The sequence below is a fragment of the Otolemur garnettii genome, unplaced genomic scaffold (genome assembly GCF_000181295.1).
Source record: "Otolemur garnettii isolate 467f Iridium unplaced genomic scaffold, OtoGar3 scaffold00006, whole genome shotgun sequence".
NCBI lineage: Eukaryota > Metazoa > Chordata > Mammalia > Primates > Galagidae > Otolemur > Otolemur garnettii.
The window spans coordinates 44,060,662-44,082,773 of NW_003852401.1; the positions used below are offsets into that span (position 1 = coordinate 44,060,662).

General features: G+C 41.9%; 1 protein-coding gene, 1 long non-coding RNA gene and 1 pseudogene across 2 annotated transcripts in view; 1 reads left to right on the forward strand and 2 right to left on the reverse strand.

The window, feature by feature from the left end:
• HABP4 (hyaluronan binding protein 4) overlaps window positions 1-5,525 on the reverse strand; it is a 36,799-nt gene extending 31,274 nt beyond the window's left edge. Inside the window, exons 1-2 of the mRNA XM_003782993.3 lie at window positions 5,064-5,525; window positions 584-746 (exon numbers count right to left, since the gene is read on the reverse strand). Coding sequence (XP_003783041.1) covers window positions 584-746; window positions 5,064-5,421 — 521 coding nt within the window. The 5' untranslated portion in view covers window positions 5,422-5,525. The remainder of the gene's footprint in view (window positions 1-583; window positions 747-5,063) is intronic.
• A 269-nt stretch (window positions 5,526-5,794) lies between these two features.
• On the forward strand, window positions 5,795-21,777 carry LOC111722133. Its single transcript, XR_002771062.1, has 3 exons — window positions 5,795-6,145; window positions 10,883-10,951; window positions 18,621-21,777. It is a non-coding gene; the product is annotated as an uncharacterized LOC111722133 (long non-coding RNA).
• On the reverse strand, window positions 17,128-17,561 carry LOC100958646 (annotated as a pseudogene).
• Window positions 21,778-22,112: the final 335 nt, after the last annotated feature.

Below are 22,112 nucleotides of genomic sequence, written 5' to 3' on the forward strand. Positions count from 1 at the left end.
TGTTTAGCTGACGGGCCAGGTTTGGACCCGCCAGCCTTGGTGCATGTGGCCGGTGCCCTGCCCGCTGAGCTATGGGAGCCACCTTGCTCTTTCTTGATTTTTCAGTTTGGACATTTGTTTATTGACTTTACACTATGGAAGATTAGATTGTAGTTCTGTTATCCCTCTTATCTCCTTGTTCTCCAGATGGGAGAATTAGATGTTAATATCAGCTCTAAAATGGCTTTTTTTTTGCAGTTTTTGGCCGGGGCTGGGTTTGAACCCGTGACTGCCAGCATATGGGGCCAGCACCCTACTCCTTTGAGCCATAGGCGCCGCCCTGCAAGTGTGTTTTTCATAGTTACCAATAAATGATTCATTTTTAATTGTACAATCATCTTGGTTTTCTGAACCAAGATGTAAGGTCACCTATGAGATAAATGAAAGATCCTTCATGTGTCACCTAAAGTAATATGATTTGGTACTTAAATTGGCAAAATATTCCTAGGAATGGCACCATGAAAAGGTCACAAAGGCTATTAGTTTTCTGGAAACCCTTCTGGTTCGCCCACTCTCATGGCTGAGGGCTGACTACAGCACATACTTTTCATCTGTGAACTTCTCAGCTGTAAAGTCCGCCTGCCTCTCGGTCTCATAGGGTCGATATTCCCTGTAGGATCGCCGCTCGGCTCTATCAAGCGTCACCTCTGTGCCCCGGCTATCATTCCATCCTTGCTGCTCCCCTCTTCTGGGAGTTCGCTTCTGGCCTGCCAGTGGAAAATCAAAGCACAGAGCTGGAACACAAATGTCTGGGACAACACAATGGCAAACTTTAAAGGTACTTTTCAATTTTGCTTTTCTAGAAATCAGTGTCACAAGGAAAATTTAGAAAATATCAGAAAAGGAAAACGTTGCTAATAATACTACTGTCCAGAGTCTACTACTTTTTAATAAAACTTTATTATTAAACATGCTTCCCCTGTGTACTGTAAAGTATGGTAAGATAAACTATATAAACTTACCTTTAATTACAAAGGCATCTTCCAATATAGCCTATAACAGCCATGGATATATTTTACTAAATAAACTACATTTCATAAAAGCAGCTGTACCAAAACATGGTATGTAAGCCTTATCAGGAAAATTAAAAAATACATACCCTGCATTTCAGATTATACTCTTAGAAACTCAACTGCACATACAACAAAGGCACTTATACCTTGTCCTCAGCTACTAAGATGTTTGTTTTTAAACAGTTTGTACTGTATATTGTTTTATTTTAAAATAGATTTTCCTGCTCTTTGATGGTATTCACACCTTTTGTGATCCTACTTTTCACATATGAGCCCAAACTGTTATTTGCTAACTCAACAAAGGTACTCAAAAAGTCCTTGAGTCCACTGAGAGTCCAGCATTCAGGTGTGGCAGGGGGAGGGGTGCTGGAACCACTGTAGTCTGTCTTTTCTTCTTCTTATCTTACTTTACTCCTCTCTAGTTTTATGTGTTGTTTGAAAAATTTTAAACAAAGTCTATTTTTGAAACCATCTCATATTTAGTAAAAATGTTGTGGAGAACTTTGTCACTTCTTAAATAATCTTTTAAAAATGTTTATATTTTTGGTATCCATTTAAAAGAGCTCCTCTCAAATACTAAATGCAATTTTTACTAAAGTAACTTCAATTTTTTCTTCGCATAAACTACCCTCACATTAGTTGTATAGCTATAAAGTATTAAATTCATTCAAATGAGTGGGTAGATTTTTTAACTGCTAAATTCCTCTCCCATTTAGACACAAACATGATTTGTAAGGAATGTATGTACATACGCATTTTTCTTTTTTCTCATTTAATATTTCCTACCTGAACTTCTAGTATTTTAAAGCACAAATCATGTTGATGACATCACCAACATAAATTGTATAATTTATTCCTTGCTAACATAATTTTTTTTTCAAGTTTGAAAATCTACACAAAAGATGTAAGTCCAATATGCCATAATTTTAACATCCTATAACCTAGAGATATTTAAATCCAATTTGTATCCTGTAGTGAGGTCACAATCTAAACTTGTGACACGGTTAGGATATGAAAAAGATGTTATAAGTAGACCATCAAGACAGTGACTGACATTGCACCCAGTTACCTAGGAAAATGCAATGTCAGATGTGTAGGCACACACGCTACTAAGAGATAAAAATTGCAAAAGGTGTTCAAAATATAAGGTAGAAAAAAAATCATTATGAAAGTTAATTATCTAATAAGTTGAAAAATATGAGAGATCATGACATAACAGTCATCAGGAAACCTGTCAACAGTAACAACACTTTTCCATACTTTTACCTCAGCGTAAAATAATTTGTCAATACAGCTTCAGATTTCCTGTTTACAACCCATAGTTTAAAGAAAATCTTTTAAGATAAATAAATAAATAACCCTTTTACTCTCTCTATTCAACTACAGAATTATTCTGGTGCTTATCTCATTTTCTTTTTGATTCCTCCAACCGAAATTTGGAACTCACCATTTAAAACTTAAAATATGACATTTACTGTACACTTTATTAAGGCCTCTTGGAACTCTGAACACAGTTAAATATGATTGCCTACTTATTAGAATTACAATACCCTGCAAACATTTCATTCTCCATCAAAACCCCCCAAATGCAAAGACAATCAGTGTCCATTTTTTCCCCCCATAATTTAGTACTAAAAGATCAAGACTGCAACTAACCTAGCTTGCTGTTCTGTGCTGGATCAGCAACTTCAAGTGGACAATGCAAACACTGCATTTCACTAGCCCTTTCCAGTAAAAGACTGGCACATGCAGTTTGATAATTGATCTAAACCAAGTCCATACAAAGAAACAGAATACAATAAAATTTATAGTAAGATGTCCTACAAAATAAAGTTGAGGTTTGGCTCAAAGCCCATAGCTCTGAAAGACTAGAAAAAGCAAAGCTGAAACAGCCTCTGATTAATTCAAGAATGAATGAATTAATTTCAGTGAGCAAAAGTCACCCAAGGATTTACTTATATTGTTGGATAGTCAAACATTAAAAACCTATGTTTCCATGGGAAAATCTTAGGATTTCCAATTTCTTTTGGGATTAAATGTTTCTATATGTCAAACATGTTTTTGTCTATATTAAGCATTCACTTGTAGAATTCTAACTAAATTAAAATTTTTGAGTCTTAGAAAAATACAGTTCTTCATATTAATTAGGGCTACAAAACCTTGAGAGAGCAGCTAACAAACCCATTACAGATAATTTTAGCACAGTAACTACATAAATGGAAAATAACGAGCTGTTTGCTCCTGAAATAACACATACTTAAAAGAACCAGAATGACAAAATTTCCATTCTAATGAGAAAATCAACTAAATATCTTTAAAATCGCTTTCAAAAGCCAGATTAGGTGGACTGCAAAAAAAGTCACAGAAAAAGTAACCTATATTAGCTTCCAGTGTCAAGTGCAAGAATCAGTTTGCAAGCCAGTTATACTATGTAAGTTTAAAGAAAAAAAAAAGGCTCTGTGCTTTTACATATATGTATAAACACAAAATGTTAACAGCAGGAAAAATAGAGGCTCTTCATACATTTCAGAATTGTCTAAAATTTTTATAGCAAAAATATGTGACATTTTTAATTTTAAAAGGCCAAATATCAATACATTACCAGCACTAACTGCAGTTTCTTCTAAAGGATGGACTACATATTATCTTCATTTGTTAAAAAATAAAGAGAGAAAAAAAGCTTAGTCCTCCACAATCTTTTATTAGCATTGTATTTATCTAAAAAGTTTTAAGAGAAAACAAAGAAAGTAATACAAAATTCATAGTATCTCAAGTCTCACTGTTTAGAGAGGCTCATAAATGAACTGCCTATTAGGTGACTTGAGATGTCCAACAGCATTTTTATCATTTTCAACATCTTTTTTGCAGTGACTTGATTTTGATTCTCAGGTAATGACTCTGGATTTAACTTTTTGCAAAGGTAAGCCTTACCTAGTTAAACACGTCAAAGCCCCAATACTTAATACCACGAGGCGTGCTGGGATGCACGAAATTTATCAAGCAAGGAACAACCTCCCAAAAGTTTAGTTCAATACACTGCCAAACGTTGGCTGGAGAAGTCAAACTATATATCCCGATCATGTAACACTCTGCAAACCTTAAGACCACTACCTTATTTCAGGAAAACAGGAAACACTGGTGGAGTGTTGCTGACTATGTCACTGACAGTAATTGCGGTGAGAGACATAAAGTACCTGCCCTGTAGTACACCAAGCTGGCCTTGGGGCCGTTCTTGCTAAACTAGGAGTAGTTTTAACATTCTTGTTAGAAAGGTTAAAAACGCTTTTCTTGAAGCACCCTTGAGTTATGCATGCCATCGTCATTACACGGTGTACTGAAATACGACGCCGGCTGGCTACTGGGAGCTCGTACCCGGAGGGAGCGCAGGCTCTCCGCTCGGGCCGACGTCACAAGCCGCCCAGCGGTCGCCCTTCCCTCCATCACAGAGGCCCAGAGCCCCGGACCCCGGAGCGATTCTCTGCACAGCCGGGCTCTTGTCACCACCCCCGAGGTCGGGGGTGCCTTCCCTTCTTCTCATCACGCTTCTCCGTTTGTCTCTCGACCTGAATCCTGCAAAGGTTGGGCTGGAGGATGGAGAAGGTCCCTGCCAGATCCAGATCTGGAGCCTCGGGATAGCGACCTCAGTTTCTCCCCTCCCCTCCACGCCACCCCAGCAATAGCCCTCAACTTTGTCCAACTTGTTGTAAAGGCTCAGGTCCAGGGTTTTGAGACCTCTTAACTCCAAACCTGCACTGCCCATCCCCGGAACGGAATGGGAAAGGCAAGAAGAGGTGTGAACCCCTGCCTCTCTTCTCCTACCTTCCTTGGCCACAAGGACCCTCAACTCACCAACTCTTTCAGAGCCCTCTCCCCTTTCTGGAACTAGTTCTAGTGGCCCCAGTCTCATAGAGGGTTGGAGTTGAGGGGCGGCAGAGAAGGGGTGACCTTCGTGACCTCATTCTCCTCCCTCTCCCACTTGGGGTGCCCGGGTGCCTGGCGGGACGTGCGTACCGGGCGGCTGTGGGCCACCCCCGGGGCTGTCCGGCTGCTGCGCGCCCGGGGCCGGGAGGCTCTTGCGCTCCTTCTGGGACTCCCTCCGGCAGCCGCCTGCGCCGGGTCTATGCCCAGAGGCCCCGGCTGGGCTTCTGCCGCCGCGGCTGCTGGCTCCTGCCGCCGCCGCCGCCTCATCGCGTCTCTTGCGCTGCAGCTGCTGCTGGCGCCGGCGCTCGGCCTCGCGCAGGATGTCGAACGGGTCCGACTCGTCGTCCAGCAGCTGGTGGAAGCGGTTGGCCACGACGCAGCCGAAACTCTCCTGCATCGCGGCGCCAGCGGCGGCCGCGGCCACGGGGCTCCCCAGAGCACCCTTCATGCCGCCGTGGGCAGCCGACGCGAGCGTGTCTCAGCGAAACCGGCGGCGAGGACCCATCCCGCCCGCCTCCGCCACTGCCTTCCCTGCCCGACCCGGTCTGGTCCCTCCGGGCACCCGCCCCCGCGCTGCCGCAGCCGCCGCTACCGCCCGCCCAGCCGCACCAGACAGCCAATCAGCGCTCGTGGATACGCCCCCATACCTAGTCGTCATCCCTGAAGAGCCAATCACCTGCCGGATGCTGCTACGTCACACGACCTCTGTGCCGCTCCCCCTCCGACTCAGCAGGGAGGGGCAGGGCCCAAGGGGCGGAGCTACCGGCTGGAGAAAGTAGTCTTGAGGTCCAGGCAGCTCGAACTTGCGGATGGGTAGCGGCCATTATGTGGGTTCTCTCTGGGGCTGGTTCCATATACGTTATTGACCACTCTTCTTTGAAGCGTATATGTACGATTAGCCGTTAAACAGCTATATGTTGAGCATTTACAATGTGCTAGGCGTTATGTTGTAGGAGGTACTACCTCCGTGTTTTCATGGATCTTATTCTGCAGACAGAAAAAGTGTCCTGACTGCACAGAATTCCCCATGAGCCTGTAGCAGAGGGACCTGAACTGATTAGAAAGTGACAGTTAAGCTGAGAAAAAAGGATCAAAACGGGCCTCAGGGAGGCAAGCGCAGAAGTCTTGAAGTCGGATGAAATACAAGCCATTGGAGATCAAGGAAAAGCAATGTAAGTGGAATGCAAAGAGTTAGGGAGTACTCTATTTTTGTGATTATGCTAGAAGCAGTGGGAAGCAAGTTTTAAGCATAAGCATACTTGTATTTGAAAAGGATACTCTAGCTGCATTGTGGAGGAATAGCTGGGAGGAAGGTCAAAATGGATGCTGGGGGACCAGACAGAAGATTGCTGTAAAAGGAAAAGTTGATGATAGTGACTTGGACTAGGGTGATGGCGGTGGAGGTGAAGAGAGTGAATGGATTCAGGGACTTCATGAGGCACTAGGTATGGGTGATGAAGAAGAAGAAAGTATAATGATTCTGATTTTTCTGGCTTGAGCATCTGAACGGTAGTGCTTAGTCACAAAGAAATAGAGCACTGGAAGAGACCAGGTTGAAGAGAATCATGAGTTCGTTCAGTCTTAAACATGTTGAGGTTTGTGGGGTTCTTTTTGTTTGTTTTGTTTGTGCTTTTGAAATATTCATTTGGGACCTAAAGCTCAGAGGATAATGCTGGGCTGGATTTCCTCCAGGAAATTTTGCTTGGGCACTGGTGCAGACACTCTTGGCACCTATTCTACAGCCATTCTCTTTCTGTTACATTTTTCCAGAACCTATATTTTGTTCAGGCATGAGGTGGCTATATACTACAGGGGAAGCCTTACACTTAATCTTTTTTCTTTCTTTCATTTATTTATTTTTTGAGACATAGTCTCACTTTGTCACCCTTGGTAAAGTGCCTTGGTGTCATAGCTGATGGCAACCTCCAACTATTGGACTTAAGCAATTCTCTTGCCTTAGCCTTCTCAGTAGCTGGGACTACTGGCACCCACCACCATACCCAGCTAGTCTTTTAGAGATGGGGTTTTGCTATTGCTCAGGCTCGTCTTAAAACTCCTGTTCTCAAGTAATCCACTGGCCTCAGCTTCCTGACGTGCTAGGATTACAGGCACTAATTAATCTTAAATCATTCATTGTACTTAATTCCATTCTCTTGCCAGTGATTGGTGTAGGAATAGGCTGTGCAGCAAATTCAGCAGAACTGATCTGGACAAAAGTATTCTGGGAAAGTTTTTCTTGCACCTAAAGTGGGATTGAGAAGGGTCTCCTCATTGTTATTTGAAAGGGACATGATCCCTAGAGTTGTTGCTCCTTATTGTGAGCATGAGGATAGTGGAGCAGAAGGATGGAGAAAACCTAGAACTTTGACATTGTTGAGCTGCCAAATCGACCCACTTGAACCTCCCTACCTCAGACTTCTTATCATGTGAGATGAGAAATGCCATTATTGTTTAAGCTATTCTTGTGTATGTTTCTTGAATCCAAAAGCATTCTTGTTAGAGCATCTTGCTCAGGTACTTCATGACCAGCTTTTATTTTCTTTTAGTAGCAAATAGAAAAAGAATTCCTTAAAAAAAATGGTTTTTTCTTATGTTATTTTGAGACAGAGTCTCACTTTGTTGCCCAGGCTAGAGTGCCAAGTCAGGCTAGCTCACAGCAACCTCAGACTCCTGGGTTCAAGCAATCCTCCTTCCTCAGCTTCAAACGTAGCTGGGACTATAGTTGCCTGCCACAATACCCAACTGATGAAAGAGGAAGTCTTAGTCATTCATGGTGTAATGTTTGTGTTTTATTCATTTATTCAACTTTCTGTCATTCCTGAGGAGGATAGGGATGATGCCAGTCTTATTCATTGCAATTCATATTCCAAGTGCTTGGCATTATAGACAACTGTATAGTAATTTTTTGGTAAATATTTGTTGAAGAACTGAAGAATTTAAAATATTTAGGTCAGCAAAGATTAATGCTTGTATTTTCTACCCCAAAGAATTAAAAGCCTGTTCCAACAAAAACTTGTATATGTTTATAGCAGCACTGTTCACTATAGCCAGAAGATAGAAACAACCAAAATATATATTACCTGATGAATAGATAAAATGTGATACAATGGATTATTATTTGGCCATAAAAAGGAATGAAGTACATGTTACAACATGGATAAACCTTGAAAACATTATTTTAAAGAAGACTGACACAAAAGGTCCCATATTATATGATTCCATTTATATGAAAGGTTCAGAATCCATAGAGACAGCAGATTAGTGGTTTCTAGGGTGGGGTACAGAAACTTTAATGAGCATGGGGGTTTTCTATTGGTGCAATCAAAATGTTCTGGAACTAGATAGTGTGGTGGTAGCACAAAATTGTGAATTTACTAAGTGCCACTCTATTGTATAATTTTAAATTATAAAAATAATAAATTGGGCAATGCCTGTGGCTCAAAAGGGTAGGGCTCCAGTCCCATATTCCAGAGGTGGTGGGTTCAAAGCCAGCCCCTGCCAAAAACAGCAAAAAAAAAAATTAAATAAATAAAATAAATAATTTTATGCATCTTTTACCATCCTTTCAAAAAACAAAAACAAATCATCTATTTTGGAGTCAGAACAAGGTTTGAGTCCTGCCTCTGGCACTCATTAATTTTGTGACCTTGGACATGTTCCTTATTTCTGTGCCTCAGTGTTCTTATCTGTAATATGGAGAGAATAATGGTTCCTACCTCAGAGGGTTATTGTGGGGATTGCATAAAATAATGCATACGAAGTGTTCAGCACAGTACCTGGCACAGAGTAAATCCCCAGCAAAAGTCATTGTTATTATCATCGTGATTAGTATCATCATCATCATTGTCATTTTAAATCGGTCTTAAGAACAGGTAAAATCATAAAATGTCCTTGTCACAAGGTAAAGAAATTTCCAAAAATTCTTTACAATCTAGAAACAATCTGTGCACCAGAGACTACATTGTGATCTCTGATCACTGCTCTGAACAAAGTTGTCTTTGGCATCTTTAAGCTGCTCATACACAACCACAACACCAAGGAGTCATTACCACTTGAAAGAATGGCCTATTGTCTTCCTACTGGACATTTGGAGTTAGCCCACTCTCCCATTTTCTACCTGTTTTCTTTCCAGGGTAGCCAACTTTTGGAAGTCCTGGCTTAAAGCATACTCAGAGCACTGTGTCCTAATTTCTAAATCACAAATGCCTAGGAGAGTTGTTAAGGGAACCAATTCTGGTTGCTTCAGGATTAAGGACATCTTTGGAACCACTGAGACAGAAATGAGTAGCTTATATTAGCTGGTGATGAGTTTTTTATGGGGCTGTTGATTACTGCAGAATTTACTGATGGTGACTATTAAATAACCCCATATTTTTTACTGACAATCTTTGTGCTGGGAGATTGTGTCCTTAAATGCATTTCTTTTTTTTTTTTTTTTTTTTGAGACAGAGCCTCAAGCTGTCCCCCTGGGCAGAGTGCTGTGGCATTACAGCTCACAGCAACCTCCAACTCCTGGGCTCAAGCGGGTCTCCTGCCTCCGCCTCCCAAGTAGCTGGGACCACAGGCGCCCACCACAACGCCCGGCTATTTTTTGGTTGCAGCGGCATTGTTGTTTGGCGGGTCCGGGCTGGGGATTCGAACCCGCCACCTTAGGTGTACGTGGCTGGCGCCTTAGCCAGTTGAGCCATAGGTGCCGAGCCCTTAAATGCATTTCTAAAATACAATTCTATCACATTGGCATGAGTTATCACAACATTGTGTTTAATGAGGTCAGTTTAATAAACTTATCTTTCTAATAATCTGAGGTATGAAAACAATCTACAGTAATTGTAATACCAAGTAGAAATACACACACAACCATATAGCATAGGAAATTAAAGGACATCAAAAAAACGAAGTGTGGATGCTAAATAATACCATTGGCCTTTCCTTGGTCATTTCATATATTATCCAGTGGTTATTACCAGCAATGGAAATTCAGTGAAACTTACTGGATATAAAACGTAAATTACCTTGAATTTCTTAATAGAAGAGTACCATTAGGAGTAATAAACTATGCTAAAGTCTTTCATATTGACTTAGAATTCACAGAACACTCAATTGAAAATTAAAAAATCTGTATCTTCATTACTTTCAATTACTTGCAGAGAGCAATATTTAGTGAGGACCAAGGTGGGGGGCCAGGCAAGGCTGTAATAGATGTGAGTTCTTGTTAAATGCCAAAACACTGCACTGCATTCTACCTACTTTGTTTTGCCAGTGAATTACTAACTCTTTGCTTACCTTTTCTCCTCTCTAAAATTAGTATGATTATAATCTGTCTTATCTTCCTCAAAAAGTTGAAGGGAAAACAAAATCAAAGAAGTCAATTGGATTAGGGTAAACCATATCGGGATACCAGGACCCAATCTTTCTCCCTCTTTTTCTCTCTCTGTCCCTCCTCATCTCTGCTTTATTTTCTGTTCTGTTGGCTTCACTTTTACCAGTTTCTCTCCATGGATGGCTCCAGTGCATATTTTAAGCCCTAGAGTTCTAACATCACCAGGAAAAGAAAGAAAATTTTAATTTCAACACATGTACAGAAGTCCCAGAATTGAAGTACTGGCCTGTCTTGGGCACACGTATGCTGCTGAACCAGTTGCTATAGTGGAGATCTGAATTCTCAGATCAGCCAGGCCCATTCACTAGCCCAAGCTGGAGTGTGACTGTAGTCAGCCACCCTTAAACCAGTGGGACTGAGGGTAGAGGAGCAGTTTCAGAGGAAAATAAGATTTCTAATACCAGCAGATAGGAGTAGATGCTGGGCAGGTAACAAAGAGAATCCCTCACACATGATGATTAGCATGAACATGTTATTGGTATGCCTCTTACATTCTGTGTTAGAATTTTTTGTCCTTATTTCTCCTCAGGCCAGAAGTCATTTGTGGATACCGTCTTTCCAGACTTCAGTGGCTGGAAAGCCACCTTTCAATCAACACGTATGTTTTTTTGATGAATTAATTTCTTGTTGTAGAGATATGCTCATGACGAATAATTCTGTGAGGGTTTAAAATCAAAATGCAACAAATTAATTGTAGATGAGAAGTTCATAAATGAATGTTACATGATCAGATAGATGTGATACTGTTTCTTTTTTTGCCAAGATTATTTTACATATCTGCTGATAATCATAGCTGAATCTTATATAGTGCTTCTTAGGTGCCAGAATTTTCCATCTGTTCATTTAACCTTTATGAGAATCTGATGAAGTAGATGCCTTGACAGTCCCATGTAACAGTAATGGGGAGAGCTGGGCACATGAATGCGGGCAGCCTGGCTGGAGTTCACAGTCCTTACCATTATGCTTTACTGTTAGGCATTGAGCTAAACCTGGGATATAAGCAGGATGAAGACTTCTATTTTAAAGACTGTAAGCAGGAGGCAGAAATCATGTGTATACATGTGTAAAGTTCTCAGCACAGCCCTAAGGGGGAGCCATGTGTTGGTTCATATCACTAATAGAAATTGTGTGAGGGAATGCTTACTTACTAAGGCTGGAGTGGGGGCAAACTGGTGTACTTAGAACCCACCAATATCCTATCATGTGGCAAATGCTTTACTATATTCATACCAAGTTTGGACTAATGTTGAAATAAGACTAACTGATCTTATGCTTAGATTATATTTCAGAAATGGGTTCAAAACTAAGCTAGCACCTCACTTGTCTAAGGATGGCCTATGGACCAGCAGCTTCCACATCACCTCAGAACTTTCTAGAAATGTAGAATTTCAGCCCCACCCTGGAGCTACTGAATCAAAATGTACATTTTAAGAGATTCCTAGGAGATGCCTGAACACAGTAAAATTGGAGCTAACATAAAAATACAAAGTTAGCAGTTGGATCTGTCATTATCATCTGATGAATCCTGATTGTCATTAGTGGCTGAAGCAGTTTACCTTTATTTGGCAGCCTGGACATTCAGATGTTCAAAGTCAGATCTTGGCACATGATTAGAAAAGATAGCCTGACCACCAAAGAGGGACAGAGATTCATTCCTTGGAACACAGGCCCATGCTTTCTGGAGCTCCTGGCTATCCTGTTGCCTCCAGTGTTGAGAGGAGGAAAAAGAGAAAGCCTACCAGGCACCACTTGGGGCCAGGCAGTTAAGTAAAAAGTGAGCTCTCCGGGAGCTTGGTGAGCAAGCTACTCCAGGACTAATTGCGCCCTCTGCTGACAGGGCTTGACATTCCGGCTGCTATCAAAGGAAAACTAAAAGGTCCAGATCCATTGTCACAAAACCGGCAATAAAGGGTGAATTTGGAACCAATTGGCAATACCTTAATAACTGGTACACTAGGATGCACTTAACCAGTATACACACATACATATCAAAACTGGTTAAATGCATATAAAATACAATTTTGGTATTTCCCATTTTTCCAATTCTCAACCATGTTGCTATGAGTGACCCTAGGTATACAGATTCTTACACTTGAATGATTATTACATGAGAATTTGAAATTGAAGAGAGGGACATGAGAAGATTTGCATCCCATTCTAGTATTAAATCAAGGTAAGTCCTGGGCTGAAGTTTGCTGGGGAAAACATAGAAATCAGCAGGTGCCTGGATTACTTAGGGATGGCCGAGGGCCTTGTCTGGAGTTGGGCATAGTTGCTTTTTTAAGCTTTACTGCAATTTCCAGGAAAAAATATCTATTTAATAACTCTTCATCTAACATTTCTGAATTGTCATTAAAGCCCAAGCTCATAGCCATCCAGGTCTCTCTCAGGATAACATACCCCCAACTCACCTGCAGGACCATCATAGCTTTTATTTGGCACCTGAGGAGCCTATTTTTCCCCCTTGGGAATATTTATATATTTGTTTTGTGCTATTAGAAACATGTATAGGTGTTTGTAAACAGAAGGTGAAGGGCTTGAAGGCCTTGTTTTCTGCATGGAAGGCTTATTCTACTTTCTTTGCTCCCTTTGCCCTCATCACGTACCCACCCAGAAATCCCTTCAATTCAGTCTATGGGTGGTCATTTCTTGAAGACATACTTTAATCCATTCATCTGCTAAGTATCAACATTATGCCAGGCAATCCTTACAAGGATCCTGAAGGACAGATGCTGTTGTCACCATTTTGTACACATGGAAACTATGAGTAAAACCCTGAACAATGTCCAAGGTCACAGAGCTTTTAAGTAGTAAAGCTCGTCTGTGACACAAGATTCCCCAATGGAAGCCCAAAGCATTGCCATATTTTAGAAAATATTGTAATTAGTTAAAGGAGGAAAGGCCCAGTAGGCTTCTATCCTGGCTCAAAAGGCCTCGCCGTGTCCTGTGGTCTCTGATTTGATGGGAGCTTCCTCCAGTGACCCTTCTCATGGTCACCTGACATCTCTTCACACATACAGAGGGTCTTTCATAAGTCTTTGTTCATCAAAGATACTGTTGTCTTTGGAGTTCTTGATCCAGCCAGGTATTACTAGTCAAGGGGCAGTGGTTCCTTCCGAGAATGGCCCAAGGGACAGGCCCTTCCCGCATAGAACATCTCTTAGAGATGTTACCTGGCAGAGAGTACAACAAGCAGGGAAGGTTTCACCAACCTCCCCTGAGCATTAGGCAGTAGTACAGGATGGGGACCACCCACCTATGTCTTTGATTATTGCTTCCCAGAGAAGCTGCCCATTGTTTACTTTTGTTATTTATTTATTTGGGGCAATTTCAAATTTACACAGAACACATACAAAAACACATGCACAAAGACCCTGAAACATCATTAAAATATGTAACCAAGGCAATCCTCAAAATATGCCCTTCTCCCCACAATTATTATTAAAGATTTGGCATGTGGTTTGTATTGTATTTCTAAAAATTTTAATGGACTATTTCCTAGAGCAATGTCAGGTACTCAGCAAAATTGAGCAGAAAGTATAGGGAGTTCCAACTGGGACTTGCCTTCACTCACTCACAGCCACCCCACCACCAACATTCCCCCATGGGAATGGTTCATCTGGAATAATTAAGGAACATACACTGTTATGTTGTTATTATCTAAAGTCATAGTTTACGTTAAGGCAACAACTTGATGTTGTACATTCTGTGAGTTTGGACAAATGTATAATGTCATGCATCCACCATTATAGTATCATACAGAGTAGTTTCACTGTCCTAAATATCCTTTCTGCTCTGCCTATTCTTCCCAACCTTCCCCACGACCCCTGGCAACTACTACTAATCTTTTCAATGACTCTAGTTTTACTTTTTCCGGAATATCATATAGTTCAGCTAGTATGGCATTCAGCATTTTCAGAGTGGCTTGTTTGTATTTTTAAAATGTTTTGTTCCTAAGCATACATGCATTTTTTTTATTATTTATTAACTAGGGATAGCATCAAACATAGTGTTTAGCAACTTTCTTCAGGTAAAACTAAGCCTGGTCATATTTTCTCAACAGTATGACCAAAGATTAGGATATCTACCACAATAATCACTAACCAGCTTGAACATTTACTGTGCCATGTACTGTTCTACTGTAACTATTTTCCACGTGTAATATGGGATGAATGTGTCCCCCTAAAGTGCATATGTTGTGCTAACCTCTAGTATGTCTGACTGTGACTATACATAGAGATAGGACCGTTAAGGAGGTAATGAAGTTAAAATGAGGTTATTAGGTTGAACTCTAATCCAACATGACTGTTGTCCTTATACACAGTGGAGATTAGGACATGAACACACAGACACACACAAAGGAATGACTATGTGAAGAGGGAAAACCAAGACAACCAAGTACAAGGCAGGGAGAGGGCCTCAGAAGAAGCCAGCCCTACTATCATAATCTTGAACTTCCAGCCTCCAGAAATCTGGGAAAATAATTGTTTAAGCCAGCCACTAGGTCTGTAGTACTTTGTCATGACTTCTCTAGCAAACTACTACAATATGTAACCTTTATTCTTGCCATAGCCTCAAAAAAGGAGCCTCTTGTCTCCTTTTTATAAGAAGAAACCTGAAGCAGAGGGAAGCTAAATGATTTGCCCAAGATCAACCACAGTGTAATAATCTGGGTATGAAGATATGCTGTGGTTCCATAAAGATTCCCCCAAATCTCACCAGGTTAACACAACAAAGGGTTATCACTCATTGATGTGGGCAGTGTATCAAGTGTTGGAGTAGGGCATTTTTTCCTAGTTTCTCAGGGACTCAGGCTCATGGGTCATTCATCCCAACATGTTTCCATGGACCCTGAGGTCAGGGAAAGGGAACGTAGTGAATCCCACATTGATTCTGTAGCTTCTTCCTTCTCATCATTTCCTCTTACACTTCCTCTACTAAAGCAAGTAATCAGGCCACAGCTGTCTTCAAAGGGCTTAAGACAGGAAGCACAAATCCACCATGTGCCCAGGAGAGGAAACCAGGATATTTATAGATAGTGTCATGGCAACTACACAGGGCAAGCAAGCTCATGGTGAACATGTCTTCCCCACCATAGGCAGGGCAGTGTGGGGCAAGGAATTCTCTTCACCTGAAGAGATGTTTGGTCTCTGGCTTCAGCTACTGGGAGGGAATCTCAGGGTCCCTGGAGTGTCCTGCCTCATCAGAGCATCATTATCTGCCTGGGGGCTTTAGCCATCAGACAGTCTAAGAAGGTGATATATGTTGGGGGCTTTGGGACATGCCCTATGACTTCTGACCTCCAGAGGGGCTGAAGGCTAATGGTCAGCCACACAAACACTATATGATCAAGTTCATAAAAAAGCCTGAACACCCGAGGCTGGGCTGAGCTTCCTGGGTTGGCAGGACTCTGTGTGTACTGCCTCACCTTGTTGATATTAGGAGGGGAACGTGTTCTGAGGACATGGGACTTCACATCTGGACTTGCTCCAGATTCTATTCTAAGTGTGTCTTCTGTGGTTCTAATGTGTATCCTTTCACTCTAAGAAACTATGCTCACAAATATAACACTTTCCAGGGTTCTGTGAGTCATTCTAGTGAATTATCAACCAAAAAGGTGATTATGGGAACTCCCAAATCTGTAGCCAGCTGGTCTGAAGAGAGGGTGGCCCAACTTCTTGTGGGTAATTGTTTCTCTTTTTTCTTTTTTGTTATACTTGACATAACACCTTATTATGTTGCTTTGCTGAGATTTTTCCATTTAGAAAAGAGAACCCATCTTTTAGTTGTTGCTCCCTTCCCTCATCCCAAATTAGGGATTATTTGACAAAGTAGAATTTATTATTAAATTAGCTTTTCAATAATACATTCCAATTTAATTTTTTATACAGCTTGAAACTGAGGGTTGCAATGCATACAACATTTGAAAATGAAATGACATCTTTTTATGTAACTTATTTTGAACAGTAAAAAAATAACCTTATCTATCTGACCATCAACTTCTGTGCAAATGAAGAAGCAAAATTGTCAACTAATATATCAATATTCCCAATGTCAGTTATTACCAAAGGTTCAATTTCTGACTATCTTACAAATTTAAAGCTTGTTCTCAAAATTATGTTTTTTAAAAACTGCCTTTTGGAAGTGCTTTTATTTCTTTAGGGTGATGACAACATAAATGTTGAAAAAAATGTGTAAGGTATCAAAGATAGTATGAAAATATATACAGCTACATAAATATGAAAAATCCCTGTTTTTCCTGATTCCAAATGCAGATATCTAGCCATCTTCCTTAAATTCTATCAAAAAATTTCCAAAAAACATCTAGGTAATTAGAATATACAGAACATTTTAGCATGTTCTGGAAGCTTGCCATATATAAACTCTATAATAAACGGATAAATTGGAAGTAGGGCTTCTGTCACAATCCATGATGACTGTAAAGCAAACATTCTATGGAAACATACATATTTTGTCAGTGGTCACAGAAATAGAGGTATTTTTTGTTGTTGTTTGAGCAACAGCTATTATAATTTTTTAACCCTAAATTCTAGTACATCAAAACAAAAGGTATTAACATTTCACTTAAGATAATTCAGCATCCTCAGCTTTTAAGGAAATATAGTAAATATCTTAAAACAAAAATAGTTTTAACAAACTATACTCTAAATTAGTATGTGCCCCCAAATTTTAGTCTTCTTAACAGGTGATGGACAAAATCACAACTGTAGAATAATTCTCAGAAAAGTTGAAATGGAAAACACTGAGTTCACTTTAAATATCATCAGTGTGTTCATCATCGTCTCCAATATCATCACATTGGATTTCATCATCATCTCCAGAACCAAATGTATCTGTTTCATTAATTTTAGCACGTTCTGAAAGCTCACCATAGGCCTCCAGACTTCTAGCTTCATCTGCATTTTACACTAAGATGACATCAGCTGTGTTATCCTGATAGTCTCGGTGACCAACCAATATGATGTCTGAGCAATTTATCCAACCTTCTTTCTCAGTTTTCCTCTGATGTGGCCTAACCTCTTTACACCATCAAAACATATTGCTTTGAATCGTCCATTTCCCAACATTTTTATTACCTGAGCATATTCTTCCCAATCTTCTTTAAATACCAATTCTCCTTTTTCAGACTCATTCTCATTCTTACCCCTGCATCTGTTTTTAACTCCTTCACCTTTATTCTTGGGCATGGCAGTGACAGAGGCCTTGTAGGACCTGTGTTTCCTTTTGGTTGTTATCACTCAGCAGGGAGTGGTTATCTAAGCCTTTTTTCTTTTATTAGATTATAGGCTTTTCTTATTTTGAATGACATAAGCAGGAAAAAAGTCTTACATTCATTAATGTTCCAAGGAGATTGAACAAGAATTTAGTGTTTACTTGTAATTGAAAGTCTGAGCCTCCATTCCTGTCCAGGGTGCGTTCAGGTTCACACTCACATTCACACCCTTCCAGGACGACTCCTTTTGGGGCATTCCTGGGCCACTGTTCTGCCTGCAGACTGAGGTAAATTCACTCAGAGTACTTAAACTAAGAGGGAATCTGTCACCTGAGGTTCAGGGAGATGCTGACGTCCACACTCAGCCCATCTCCACCCCTCCAACCCTGACAGCATTTGTGACTTGAGGTTCAGGCTGCTTCCTTAGCTCCACCTCCAATTTCAGAACTCTTCTGGGGGTGCAGAGAAGCAGTCCCAGGCACAAAACATTCAACCTCAGTCACTAAGTGGGTGGGAACCAGTTACATGTACATACATTATTCATAAAATAAAAATTACATTGTATAGAACACGTCCAGAAGGCACAACTTAAAATGCAGCTACTTTCTAGTCAAAAGAATTTTTACTTAATGATAAGGCTGGAGGAAAATGGCAAAGGCAGCACACACTGTGATTAAATCCTACAAGGGACAAAGCAGCAAGAAATGGAGAAAGAGTCCCCTAAGGGAACTCGAGGAAGAGAGCCGCTCGTGATAGCTAAGCTAAGTAAGGAAATGTTTCAGGGATAATAAGTTTTCCCCAATCCTATTGAATGCACAGACATCCAAGTGGGCTGCACCTTATAGCCACCAACAAAGATGGCTGTCAGGGCAAAGGTGGGCAGGGAGGCCACCAGAGTAAGGTTACACACTAAGCAAGAGTCAGGGAAGTGAGTGAACAGAATGTTGAGAATGTTGTGTGGCCTCACTGGTGGGATTGCGCAAGGTCCCTGGCTCTGCCTTGCTGTAACCAGCCTTCCCTTCCTCCAAGGCAGGTGCGTCCACCAGGAGATGGCAAAGGGCACCATGGATGTCACTACTCTGCTGTGGCTGAATGCAAAGATCTGGAGTGGATTTTCTTCATGTAACTTGAAGGGTAAAAGGCTCTTCCCAGCAGGTGCCATGATCCAGATTTAGAAAAGGTGCTGGGGTACCAGGGTCAAGGGATCAAGGCAATTTTTCAGAGGTTCGCCTCCTTCTGGCTTGCAGTCATGGCTGAGCCCCTGGGTTCTTGGATTCTTCACCAATGGGAAGTGAAGGAATTGGAGATACGACAAGCCCACCTTCAACAAAGCCTTGGGTGGGTACTGAGGACATTCCAAAGGACAGGCTGTTGCCTGATATGCCCACTGCAGTAGTGGTGGTATTCTGACAGAAAGTTTCACTGGAGGTGGCTCCAAACCCAGGTTTGTTGTCAGGCGTGCTGGCCACACTGAAGACCTGGTTTGTCTGGTTGGGTGTGCCCGGGATGCTCTGACGTAAGCTCCCCCCATAATGGGTGGTAGTGCTCGTGGTCCCATTCTGTCCTGCTCTGATGGAAAACTCTCCTGATGTGGATCTAGAGCCTGGAGTAGACACACTGATTCCAAAGCCTCCACTGCCAGCTGGAACTGCTGATGCCGCCAATGTGTAGCGGCCAAACACTGAGCCACTGGTCCCACTGCTGTTTGGGTTGTAGCTCTAAAGCCAGACGTGGTGGCTGTGTGGCCTGGGGTATCCTCACTCATCTCAACTTCTTCACTGGCAGGTACGACTGCCAATGTCCCCAACAAGAAGGGACCAAACACTGATCTATGGGGCCCATCTCTGGTGTTTTCAGTTATAGCTGCAAAGGCAAGGTATTGTGGGTGCAGCAAAACTATCACCTGAGGTATCCTCACTCATCTCAACGTCTTAACGGCAGGTGGAGCTACTGATGTCCCCAATGGTAAGGGGCCAGATATTGAACTAATGGAGTCTCTGCTTCTGGTTTGGGTTGTGACTCTAAAACTGGGGGTGGAGGGTCTAGTGAGGGAGAAAACAGCCATGGTGGTAGCAAAGGCTGGCTGAGTGCTGGCAGGTGTGCCAAAGGCAGAGGCTATGGTTACCAAACCTCCAAAAACTGAATGTGCGGCACTGTCAAAGCCTGACTGGTGTAGGGTTGGTGTTGGCTTCGTAGCTGGGGCCAGGGCTGCAGAGTTTCCATATGCAAGAGTGCTTCCACAGTCTGGGGCAAGGCCTGGCTTGGTAGCCCAGTGTCGTTGCCCATCAGTGGCCTTACATAAAGGATGGCAACTGGCTCCTGGATATGATGGGAGAGGAGGTTTGTTGCTTGAGCCAAAGGGAATGTTGAATGCTGGGGTCATTATATTACTGAATGTCAGTGCTGACTGGCTGGTGGGGTCTGGGGCTGAGGTGGTCACAGTGCCACCAAAGCCATGGAAGCCAGTGGAGCTGTTGGTGCTGGCTGTTGGTGCTGGCTGTCTGAACAGCACTGGGAGGGGACTGGCTGAATCCAGAAGTGGTTACTGTGGTTGATACATGCTTGGAAGTACATTTGCCGACCTGAAAGGTGGAGCCCTTGACTGGGATAAAGCTGGTACTGGAGGCAGGGGGTACCCCAAAGAGAAAGGGCTGTGCAGTGAAATGAGTGACATTCCTCACAGTGCTTCTGGTACTGCTCACACTGCTGAGGCCATGGCCAAAAGCAGGCTTCAAAGCAGGGTCTGCAGAAGTACCAGCTGTGCTATTAGATGCCACTGCAGAGGTGGCAGTGGCCAAGCTAGTGAGTCGAGGGGTAGTTGTGACTGGAGTACTGTCCCGAATAGTTGTGTGCTTGAAGAAGGGAGCTGACAAGGGCACAGATGTAGGCAGCCCTCTGTTGCTAAAGACAGGCTGAAAGGTCAGGACTGAGGTGGTGGTGGTCATGGGGAAGGTGGAGCTACAGTGTGCTGTGCTCAAGAATGAATATCATACAATGAATAAAAAAGAGAAGGTAAAGTTCAATATGACATAGAAAGATCCCAGGGACATTTTTCTAGTGAAAAATCAAGTTACAGAGCAATAGGAACAGTGTAATCTCTCTTATGTTTTGAAGAAAACCACAAAATGAAAATTAGAAAAGATAAAACATTTTTATGAGTCAGGCATGGTAGTGGCCACCTATTGTCCCAGGAGGCAGAGGTGGGAGGCCAGTCTGGGCAATGAGTCAGGCATGGTAGTGGCCACCTATTGTCCTTGGGAGGCAGAGGTGGGAGGCCAGTCTGGGCAATGTAACCTATGGAGATCTCAGTCTTGAAAAGTAAAAAAGAAAAAGAACCATACTGTGAACACAGATCACAGAAAAAGAGGGCTTGATGGTATAGACTAGTTCAGTAGACCAGCCAGTGACACCTGAAAATAAAAGGAAACTTGATTTAGATGAAAGTCAGAATTCAGAATGAGTTTGGGGCTCAGAAGTTTGCTCTGTGTTGGGATGTCACTAGTAGGGGTGAGGAGGAGGAAAGGTCTGGGTTGAGTTCATCTTGTTGTTAACAAAAATTAGTGGGCAACAGAAAGGAAGAATTTACGTAGAAACATATTAATCTTGAATCTATTAAATTGGAAGTTATAAAATTGTTACAAATCCCTGTTGATGAGAGTTTATTTTTTAAGTTTAACTCCTTATCTATTTCTCTGATTTTTTCCCTCAACTCCTTATCTATTAAATTTCAGTAGTCCAGCTAAGATAACTCTTTTTGGTGAGGTGTGAACAAATGAATGAATGAATGAATGAATGAATAAAACATGCACATACATGCTGGTTTTATAACGAGGTTCTCTTTCAAGGGTGATTGATTTAATACACCCAAATTCATGTTTTCACTCTTCACATTGAGCTCTCCATAGTCCAGCTGATGCTGTACGGCTAACCAGCAATTCCACCTGGGATATTCCCAGGCTGATGCCAGCTCTATGAACCTGACCCATCTGCATTCTAACCCACTTTTGGTTCTTGCTGAACTGATACAGGATGTATTTGCAAGGAGCTTCAGATTGTAATATATTACTTATTCACTTTATAAGAGGGCCTTGTTTTTATATGCCAGTTAAGATGTTCACCATAGAGGGAGGAGCCATGATAGCTGACTAGAAGCAGCTTTCTCTAGAGGCTTCTGTGCAGAGGGAGAAATATTAGACATATGTGGATTCAGTGAAGCCAAAGGTGGGGCTTTGACCTGGAAAAGAAGATAGAGTTGAACATCATCTGTGCTGAGACAAGCTGCAAGTCCAAGAAAGAGGAAGAAAGATAATAAAGACCAGGTACTAAGCCCATTGCCAAGAGGATGGGAGACCCCTCCCCCATGCGGAGACTCAAGGAGGGCTCTCTAAAGGTGAGCAGGGAATGAAGGACCTCTCACATTACCCCATGGTGAAGATCTGCTAAATCCTGCTTGTTGTTCTCCCTGGAGGTCCCACCTCTGAGCCTAGGCATCATCCTTTTCTCCTAACCTGGCTACCTGAAAGTC